The 10,875-nt window shown below is 45.2% G+C and overlaps 1 protein-coding gene across 1 annotated transcript; it reads left to right on the top strand.

The window, feature by feature from the left end:
• The first annotated feature begins 427 nt into the window (after window positions 1-427).
• Window positions 428-1,087, top strand: LOC127346854 (hydrophobic protein LTI6B). Its single transcript, XM_051373107.2, has 2 exons — window positions 428-594; window positions 736-1,087. The coding sequence occupies exons 1-2, from the start codon at window positions 514-516 to the stop codon at window positions 817-819; spliced, it is 165 nt and encodes a 54-aa protein (XP_051229067.1). The 5' UTR covers window positions 428-513; the 3' UTR covers window positions 820-1,087.
• Window positions 1,088-10,875: the final 9,788 nt, after the last annotated feature.

Raw genomic sequence — 10,875 nt, 5'->3', positions numbered from 1 at the left:
GGAAGCAAGGAGGGTATGCGTGCAGTCATTGCCATGATTTTGGGGAGAATGAAGCGTTTGTGTCCCTTAGATCAAATCACGTGCATGGTTGAGATCTTATTTTCCTAGGCAAGTTCGTGCCTTTATAAATAGTAGAGATAGAGAAGTACAACCGTTCTTATAGAAGAAAAAAAGTGGAACTGCCACGGCCGTGTCCTCGTGGGACGGTGGATGAAGTGAGTCCATCAACCAAATATGATTCGGGTTTTATTTATAACGCGTCGACAACGAGGCCGCCAGCGCGTGGCCGTCGTCAGGCCCACACGTGTCGGCCCGATATTATCACCTTCCACTCTATCTCGCCGACTCGCCGTCGCCCTCCATCCACCCTTGACTTCTTTCCCGTCTATATAAGGGGAACCAGGGAAGATCAGTTTCCCTACTCCCTCTGCCTGCTCTGCTATCCTCTGCTTGGCTGCTTCGCATAGTTCACCTCATCCACCTGTTCATCAATACCAAGAAGGGAGATCGATCATGGGCGCCGCCACCTGCATCGACATCATCCTCGCCATCATCCTCCCGCCCCTCGGCGTCTTCCTCAAGTTCGGTTGCGGGGTAAGCATCAGATTCTTTGCTTTCCTTGGTTAATTTCTTCCTTTTCCTGCTTGCTTGCTTTTGCAGGTCGATTCTCTCTGATGAGAGAAGAAAAGGTTCTAATTTGTCACCGATTTTTAATTATTTCTCGTCCTCTTGCAGATTGAGTTCTGGATCTGTTTGTTGCTCACCTTCCTCGGGTACATCCCCGGCATCCTCTACGCCCTCTACGTCCTCACGCAGTAGAATCAAGGCCTCGTCGCAAGTATTTTCTTTCCTGATGATGCAAATTTCTATGGTGTTTCGTTGGACTGTGTGAAGAAGAAGGCGAAGCTCTCTGTATATGTATTATGTATGGGTGTTCCCAGATGGGAGTTTGTCTTTTGTAAAAGTTTGATCCCTGTTGAAGTTTGCAATCTATGACATGTATCTACTCGAGTTTCTTTCTCACTTGTTTGCCTCAGCTTTTCTTGTAGTACATAATAAATAAATAAAGAAGCATCGTGTTTCTACTCTGAAGTTAATCTACTAATAGGATTTATTTTAATTTTAGATCTGTTATGATGCAAACTTGATACGCGTCCTTTTCGGGGCTGTTGAGCGAGCATCACAGCTTTGCACTTAGCTAGCTCGTGGTACAACACCAAGGAACAAGAATAAAGCAAAGAAGGTCATGAGGGACCTGGCGCATTTCTCTATTTCGGGTTGTGGGTTCCAGTGGTGGGCCGTCATGGCAAGTGGATGAAACACTTTGGGTCTGCTACGATCGTAGGGGAAAAAAAAAAAAGAGTCGGAGCGACACCGTGCACGAAACCTAGCCTACGGGAGCCCGCTCCTCATCCGCCCTTCCTCCCTAGCCTCTGCCGCTGGTGAGCACCGCCAGGCGAAGATCGAGGTGAGCTGCGTGGGGCGATGAGGCAAGGTTTGCCACAGGTCGGCGCTATGCGATGCGGGGGTGTGAAGTGTCCTGAGAATGGTGTAGGCGCAAGGGTCGTAGCGGATGGGCTCGATCTTGGTTTCTCCGGACGAGTTGTAGTGGACATTGAAGTCCACACATTTAGCTAGTTGTGCCCATGCTATCTGGGCTGTCGTGTGTGAGCCGGTGGTGGAGATGGTAGTCCAACTGAAACTTTGTGCCGATTTCGGTTGGTGCCAATGTTACCGGTGTCTTATGGGATCCATTTCCTTCTTGAAGGTGTCACGGTGGAGGTATGTACCCTGCGATCGGGAGCTTCATGTGATATTCGGGTGAAAACCTGATCTCTCTGGGACAGGTGATGACGAAAACTTTGTCGCGACCTTTACCTTTTTGAAGGCGTCATACTTGGAGTACTTGACCCTTCCCAAGTGAAAGTTTGCGAATACTGTGCACGTTTACCTTTGTAATTGAGGATGGTGGATGCCGAGGCGACAACTCGATATGGTGAACATAAGCCTAGGTAACTGTTTGGGGGATGGTCCCCGGTAGGCTAAGAGTATGGCAAGTTCGCCATGTTTTGGTAATGGTAAACCGGATCACAGAGCGATCCGGAATCTAAAGTTAAGTTCAGCTAACTGGAGTTGTACAAACCGGTATCCCCAGAGGGGTATCCCGGAATACTGGCTCTAAGAGGCTGTATGGCTAAGTGCGAAGATACCGGAACCAGAGGTAAAGGTACCGGCAAACCGGAATCAGGGTCACTGTAGCCTGTCAGCACATTGGTCAAATATTCCATCAAGAACTAATGGATAAGGATGAGCGAAGCACATCAGATTTAAACGAAGCCCTGACGCCAAAGCAAGATGATGACATTAAAGATACCGGCGGACGTCACCACTCCCTGTTTAAAGTCATAACCGGTGCCAGCTGGGCCAAAGTAGCTTTATAAAGTATCTTAGCTCATCCTAGATTCCATTAGGGTTTCTTGCCTTGTAAGCCACCCTCTCCCCTATATAAGGAGGGGGGCACACCCCTGCGCGGGAGGTTCAATTAGGAGGTCACCTGTTCAGAGATCGAGTATTGTACATCTTCTACCTCTGGCCAAGGGCCAAGTTAAGGAATACATACCAGTTTCTTTCCATCCCTTTTCGTGTTAACCAAACCCTCACCCGGATCCTCAAGCGCACATTCGACCCCAACTTAAGCCATCCTATGGCATCTGTTGTTACACCACGACGACAGTTTGCGCCCACCGTGGGGCCAGCAGCTGCGCTTGCTGGAGTTCATATTCGGGCGGGAATCCTCACCATCTCCGGCGAGCGTGTGGTGTCTGGGCTTGTCCAGCGCCTCAGCTCGTTGGACTTCGTCAACGACAACGCGGGCTGCTTCGCCAACGACGCACGCTTCTCGCAAAACGGACGCATCATCGAATTCGGCTCCTACCGCATCTACCTCGGCATCGTAGAGGAGCGCCAGTACCCCTCGACGGTGCTGGTGGCGCCGGATACACCAAGGTCTTCAGCTGCTCGCGGGCCGCGCGTCGACCGCGCCACCGGCAGCGTGGAGGTGATGATGGCTGGTGCGGGCGACACCGGCAAAGAAGCTGCTGTGGAGGGCGCTGGGCTGACCAAGTCCACGCGTACGGCCAAGCCACCAATAGAGCGCGACGAGGTCGTCGCCGGAACATCTACTGCGCCACCGGAGACACCGCTACAAGCGGCCATGAGCGTGTTGGCTACGCCCATCGCGCAGAACATCGACCCCACCGCAGCTCAAGCCGAACTGGAGGCGCAGCGGCAGAAGCTGCTCTCCGGTGGAGCGAACGTCATCAAGGCTCAGCGAGAGCTCAACCTAACCCTATGCGAGTACAACGCTGCCCATGGCTTTGCTTCCGTTAGCGCACAGCCTGCTAGAGTAGCGGGAAACCGGCTTGGAGGTCGCAACATAGATCAGGATCTGCGTCGGGAAGTTCTCCCCGGTAAGAGCATGTTGGTATCTTTGAGCATGGTAGAGAAACCTAAGTACAACAGTCCGGATAAAACGCTAAAAGCTGCTAGGGCTGCAGTAGAGATGTGTGATTCGCTTTCTGGCGAGGCTTTAGCAAAACAGCAAGATCGAGTTAGAGAGTTGCTTGCTATGATTGAGGCACAAAATGCTGAGCTTGCTAAAATTAACAAAGCAGCTGCAGCGTCAAAGTAGATACGTTCGGCAAAGAATGCCGGAAGCAAGTCGCATGGACATGCATCGTCCCCCCATCCCGACAGAAGAAGAGAAAGATGCAAATGCACAGCAGATGACTGTGTATGGTCCGGTTCTGGCCAGAAAACAACAAGCAGGGCAACACGATGCGGGTAGAAAAAGCCAAGGGGAAGGTCGTGGCTATGCCGGAAATGGCTACGCCGGAAATGCTTATGCCGGTAAAGGTGAAACCGGGCAAAATTATCGAGCGGCAAGAGCAGCTTATGCTGATGAAATGCCACCACCAAGGTACCAGTGAGGAAAAGCTGTGATGCCGGAACACTATGATGAAGTCGATTCCAGAATGGAAAGGATCAGAGCTTACCGGAACCCGTTGGGAGAACGTGTTGGAGAAAGATGCCTGCCAGACCGGGATGCGAGGCACAGGCTGGATAGAGTGCATCTATCCGAGATGATCGAAGCCGAAGGTCCTCCGGGTCCGCAATGCTTTGGCCCGCGGATCATGAGGGAAGAACAACCGGTACGCAACCTCCAGTTGCCCCGTGATACAAAAACATACGATGCACCACTAAGCCGGGAGATTGGCTTGCGGACTATGGGACCGCAGTATACGTCGCTGGCGGCGGAGGATCCGCGACTGGCGGAGGAAACCGGAGCTGGGCCGTGAGAATCATACCGTCCTTCCTCGTGGGACCGACATGTATTTGGCTTAACAATTTTCCAAAAGGAAGCATAAATGGCTGGCTCGATTTCGAGGAAGCATTTGTGAGCAATTTTAGCAGTACATACCGGAGGCCAAACAGACCACAGCAACTCGCTCTATGCCAGCAGCGCGATAATGAAACAGACCGGGATTATCAGACCCGGTGGAACTCCACGAGGAACTCCTACGAGGGTGTGATAGAAGCAGAAGCTATTGCTTGGTTCTACAATGGATACCGGAGAGGTTCACCACTGTGGCAGAAGTTGCAAAGAAACATGCCGACAACCTTGGCTGAGATGATACGTGTGGCAGATAGCTACGCGCTGGGAGATCCAATGCAACCGGCAGTCCAAGCTAATCCGGTGCAAAGAAGCCAGCCATGCCAGGATCAGTACCGGAATAACCACCATAACAAACGAAGGGAAGACTTTCCGGATCGGAGGTACGGAATGCAATAAATGGACGCGGTGCAGGACAATTCCGGTGCCGACGGAAGCCAAAGACAAAAAAACGGATCACAGCCATGGGCGGGTCCAAAAAAGCAATGGGTTGAGAAGAAGCCGTGGCAATATCAATAAAAATATACCATGGAATCCGCTATGGATCAGCCGTGCCGCTGGCTGATACGTCCCCAACGTATCTATAATTTCTGATGTTCCATGCTAGTTTTATGACAATACCTACATGTTTTGCTCGCACTTTATAATGATTTCATGCATTTTCCGGAACTAACCTATTAACAAGATGCCACAGTGCCAGTTCCTGTTTTCTGTTGTTTTTGGTTCCAGAAAGGGTGTTCGGGCAATATTCTCGGAATCGGACGAAACAAAAGCCCACGATCTTATATTTCACGGAAGGTTCCAGAAGTCCGAAGGGGAGACGAGGAAGGGCAGCAGGGGACCCACACCATAAGGCGGCGCGGGTGGCCCCCTGGCCGCGCCAGCCTATGGGGAGGGGGCCCCCTGGCCCCTCCGACTCCGCCTCTTCGCCTATATAACGCCTCGTGACCTAAAAACTCGAGACCAATTGACGAAACTCCAGAAAGACTCCAGGGACGCCACCGCCATCGCGAAACTCCGTTTCGGAGGACAGAAGTCTCTATTCCGGCACGCCGCCGGGACGGGGAATTGCCCCCAAAGTCATCTCCATCGACATCACCGCCATCTTCATCGTCATCGCTGTCTCCTATGATAAGGAGGGAGTAGTTCTCCCCCGAGGCCGAGGGCTCTACCGGTAGCTATGTGGTTCATCTCTCTCTCCCATTTTGTGATCTTTATGTGATCATGAGCTTTGTATCACTATTAATCTATGTGCTACTCTAGTGATGTTATTAAAATAGTCTATTCCTCCTCCATGATGTAATGTTGACAGTGTGTGCATCATGTAGTACTTGGCGTAGGTTAGGATTGTAATCTCTTGTAGATTATGAAGTTAACTATTACTATGATAGTATTGATGTGATCTATTCCCCCTTTCATAGCTATTGTTGACAGTGTGTATGCTATGTTAGTACTCGGTCTAAATTGCAACGGTCTATTATGCACTCTAGAGGTTACTTAAATACAATGATCTCATGAGCTGCCTTACATGATTGAGATCCATATGATGAGCTTTGTAATCTAGATGTCGTTATGCTATTCAAGTGGATTTTACTTATGTGATCTCCGGAGACTCCTTGTCCCACGTGTGTAAAGGTGACAGTGTGTGCACCGTGTGGGTCTCTTAGGCTATATTTCACAGAATACTTGTTCACTGGGTTATGATTTGAGTTGGATGTCTCTATGAAATTGTGGTGTGTTAGTACCTCCTATGAATGCTCACAGTGACAGCGTGGGGTGTTTATTAGTACTTGGGAATACATCTTTAAGGTTTGCTTTTGCAGCCCTACACGGTGAATTAGTGTTCGTTATCCTGCCAGAGAGTAATTCAGAATAGCATAGTGAAGTGCTTATATTTATATTCCTTTATGATAACATTGTTGAGAGTGTCCACTAGTGAAAGTATGATCCCTAGGTCTTGTTTCTAAGCATTGAAACACCGTTTCCAACAAGTTCTGTTACATGTTTGCTTGCTGCCATCTTTATTTCAGATTGCAATTACTACTTACAATCATCCATATTACTTGTATTTCACTATCTCTTCGCCGAACTAGTGCACCTATACATCTGACAAGTGTATTAGGTGTGTTGGGGACACAAGAGACTTCTTGTATCGTAATTGCAGGGTTGCTTGAGAGGGATATCTTTGACCTCTACCTCCCTGAGTTCGATAAACCTTGGGTGATTCACTTAAGGGAAACTTGCTGCTGTTCTACAAACCTCTGCTCTTGGAGGCCCAACACTGTCTACAAGAATAGAAGCGTGCGTAGACATCAAGCTATTTTCTGGCGCCGTTGCCGGGGAGGAAAGGTAAAAGGTATTCACATCCTCCGACTACTAAGCTATTTCCTAGCACTGTTGCCGGTGTGTGAGTGTTCGAAGCTATTTCCTTTCGATCCTGCAATTGTATCTTTTTGTTTCTTGTTTTTATTTTCACTAGTTAGGCTTAATGGAAAACAACAACAAAATTAGAGATCTTTATGAACTTTATATTGAATTAGGACATGATGTGTTTGAAGAGAGAATTAAAAAACCCATGAAACTTTGTTTGCAAAATAGTTGTAGCAATGTTATTAGCATGAACTCTTTGAACACTATTATTTCTAATGCTATGGAAAATTCTAAGCTTGGGGAAGCTGGTTTTGATGAGCATGATATTTTTAGTCCCCCAAGTTTTGAGGAGAAAATTTTCTTTGATGATACTTTGCCTCCCATTTATGATGATTATAATGATAGTTGTATTTTGGTGCCAGCTACTATGGAGGATAAAGTTTATTATGATTATACTATGCCTCCTATATTTGATGATTATGGTGATGAGAATAATAATGATAGCTAATTTGTTGAATTTGCTCCCACTATAATTAATAAGAATGACTATGCTTATGTTGGGAGTAGTAATTATTTTATGCATGAGACTCATGATAAGAATGCTTTATGTGATAGTTATATTGTTGAGTTTGTTCATGATGCTATTGAAAATCTTTATGAGAGAGGGAAACATGGTTATATGCATCTTAATAATATTAAGTTTCCCCTCTTTATGTTGAGAATCTTGAAGTTGCGCATGTGTTGCCTTTCTATGCTTGTTGCCTTATGCTTACATAACTTGTTTATTTACAAGATTCCTTTTCATAGGAAGTGGGTTAGACTTAAATTTGTTTCATAATTGCTTTTTGATGCTCTCTTTGCTTCAACTCTTATTTCTTGCGAGTGCATCATTAAAATTACTGAGCCCATCTTAATGGCTATAAAGAAAGTACTTCTTGGGATATAACCCATGTTTTTATTTTTCTACTATTTTGTTGTGTCTTGGAAGTTGTTACTACTGTAGCAACCTCCTTTATCTTTATTTTATTGCATTGTTGTGCCAAGTAAAGTCTTTGATAGTAAGGTTGATACTAGATTTGGATTACTGCGCAGAAACAGATTTCTACCTGTCAGGATTTTGAGTAGGTCTCTCTGTAGGTAACTCAGAAAAATCTGCCAATTTTCGTGTGTGATCCTCAGATATGTACGCAACTTTAATTCAATTTGAGCTTTTTCATCTGAGCAAGTTAAGTGCCCCTAAAAAATTCGTGTTTACGGACTGTTCTGTTTTGACAGATTCTGCCTTTTATTTCGCATTGCCTCTTTCGCTATGTTGAATGGATTTCTTTGTTCCATTAACTTCCAGTAGCTTTGAGCAATATCCAGAAGTGTTAAGAATGATTGTGTCACCTCTGAATATGTGAATTTTTAATTATGCACTAACCCTCTAATGAGTTTGTTTTGAGTTTGGTGTGGAGGAAGTTTTCAAGGGTCAAGAGAGGAGGATGATACAATATGATCAAGAAGAGTGAACAGTCTAAGCTTGGGGATGCCCCCGTGGTTCATCCCTGCATATTTCAAGAAGACTCAAGCATCTAAGCTTGGGGATGCCCAAGGCATTCCCTTCTTCATCGACAACTTATCAGGTCACCTCTAGTGAAACTATATTTTTATTCCGTCACATCTTATGTGCTTTACTTGGAGCATGTGTATGTTTTTATTTTTGTTTTTGTTTGAATAAATTCGGATCCTAGCATTCTTTGTTTGGGAGAGACACACGCTCCGCTCGTTCATATGAACACTGGTGTTCTTAGCTTTACTTTTAATGTTCATGGCGAAGGTTGAAAACTGCTTTGTTCATTGTTATTTGGTTGGAAACAGGAAATGCTTCATGTGGTAATTGGTATATTGTCTTGAATAATTTGATACTTGGCAATTGTTTTGCTCAAATAGATCATGTTTAAGCTCTTGCATCATGTACTTTGCACCTATTAATGAAGAACTACCATAGAGCTTATTGAAATTTGGTTTGCATGATTGGTCTCTCTAAAGTCTAGATATTTTCTGGTAAAGTGTTTGAACAACAAGGAAGACAGTGTAGAGTCTTATAATGCTTGCATTATGTTCTTATGTAAGTTTTGCTGTACCGGTTCATACTTGTGTTTGCTTCAAACAACCTTGCTAGCCCAAAGCCTTGTACTGAGAGGGAATACTTCTCGTGCATCCAAATCCATGAGCCAAAACCTATGCCATTTGTGTCCACCATACCTACCTACTATGTGGTATTTCTCTGCCATTCCAAAGTAAATTGCCTGAGTGCTACCTTTAAAATTCCATTCCTTGTCTTTGCAATATATAGCTCATGGGAAAATAGCTTAAAAACTATTGTGGTAAAGAATATGTAGCTTATGTATCTTATTTCTTATAAGTTGCTTGTGGAGCGGTAACCATGTTTCTGGGGACGCCATCAACTATTACACCTTTGTTGAATATCATGTGAGTTGCTATGCATGTTCGTCTTGTCTGAAGTAAGGGTGATTTCTCATGATCAAATGGTTTGAATATGCATATTGTTAGAGAAGAACATTGGGCCGCCAACCAAAGCCATGTATCATGGTGGAAGTTTCAGTTTGGACATTAATCCTCAATCTCTTATGAGAATATTATCTGTTGTTGAATGCTTATGCATTAAAGAGGAGTCCATTATCTGTTTTCTATGTTGTCCCGGTATGGATGTCCTTAGTTGAGATCTATCAAAAACGAGAAATCAAATGCGATCTATCTCCTTGGACCTTTGTACAGGCGACATAGAGGTACCCCTTTGTGACACTTGGTTGAAACATATGTTATGCAATGATAATCCATGTAAATCCAAGCTAATTAGGACAAGGTGCGAGCACTATTGGTATTCTATGCATGAGACTTGCAACTTATAGGATGTCTTATGCATAACGCATATGAATTATTACTACCGTTGACAAAATTGTTTCTATGTTTTCAAATTGAAAAGCTCTAGCACAAAAATAGTAATCCATGCTTTCCTCTGCGAAGGGCCTTTCTTTTACTTTATGTTGAGTCAGTTTACCTACTTCTTTCTATCTTAGAAGCAAACACTTGTGTCAACTGCATGCATTGATTCCTACATACTTGCTTATTTGGATTCATCATATTACTTTGTGTTGATAATCATCCATGAGACATACATCCATGAGATATACATGTTGAAGTTGAAAGCAACTGCTGAAACTTATATCTTCCTTTGTGTTGCTTCAAAAATTTCTACTAAGAATTTATTGCTTTATGAGTTAACACCTATGCAAGACTTATTGATGCTTGTCTTGAAAGTACTATTCATGAAAAGTCTTTGTTATATGATTCAGTTGTTTAATCATTGTACGTCTTTACCATTGCTTCAAATCACTTCATTCATTTCATATGCTTTACAATAGTATGATCAAGATTATGTAAGTAGCATGTCACTTCAGAAATTATCCTTGTTATCGTTTACCTACTCGAGGGCGAGTAGGAACTAAGCTTGGGGATGCTTGATACGTCTCCAACGTATCTATAATTTCTGATGTTCCATGCTAGTTTTATGACAATACCTACATGTTTTGCTCACACTTTATAATGATTTCATGCATTTTCCGGAACTAACCTATTAACAAGATGCCACAGTGCCAGTTCCTGTTTTCTGTTGTTTTTGGTTCCAGAAAAGGCTGTTCGGGCAATATTCTCGGAATTGGACGAAACAAAAGCCCACGATCTTATATTTCACGGAAGGTTCCAGAAGTCCGAAGGGGAGACGAGGAAGGGCAGCAGGGGACCCGCACCATAATGCGGCGCGGGTGGCCTCCTGGCCGCGCCAGCCTATGGGGAGGGGGGCCCCTGGCCCCTCCGACTCCGCCTCTTTGCCTATATAACCCCTCGTGACCTAAAAACTCGAGACCAATTGACGAAACTCCAGAAAGACTCCAGGGACGCCGCCGCCATCGCGAAACTCCGTTTCGGGGGACAGAAGTCTCCGTTTCGGCACGCCGCCGGGACGGGGAATTGTCTCCGGAGTCATCTCC

This window comes from Lolium perenne, chromosome 1 (assembly GCF_019359855.2).
Source record: "Lolium perenne isolate Kyuss_39 chromosome 1, Kyuss_2.0, whole genome shotgun sequence".
NCBI classification, from domain to species: domain Eukaryota; kingdom Viridiplantae; phylum Streptophyta; class Magnoliopsida; order Poales; family Poaceae; genus Lolium; species Lolium perenne.
This window is presented reverse-complemented; position numbering and strand designations above follow the sequence as displayed.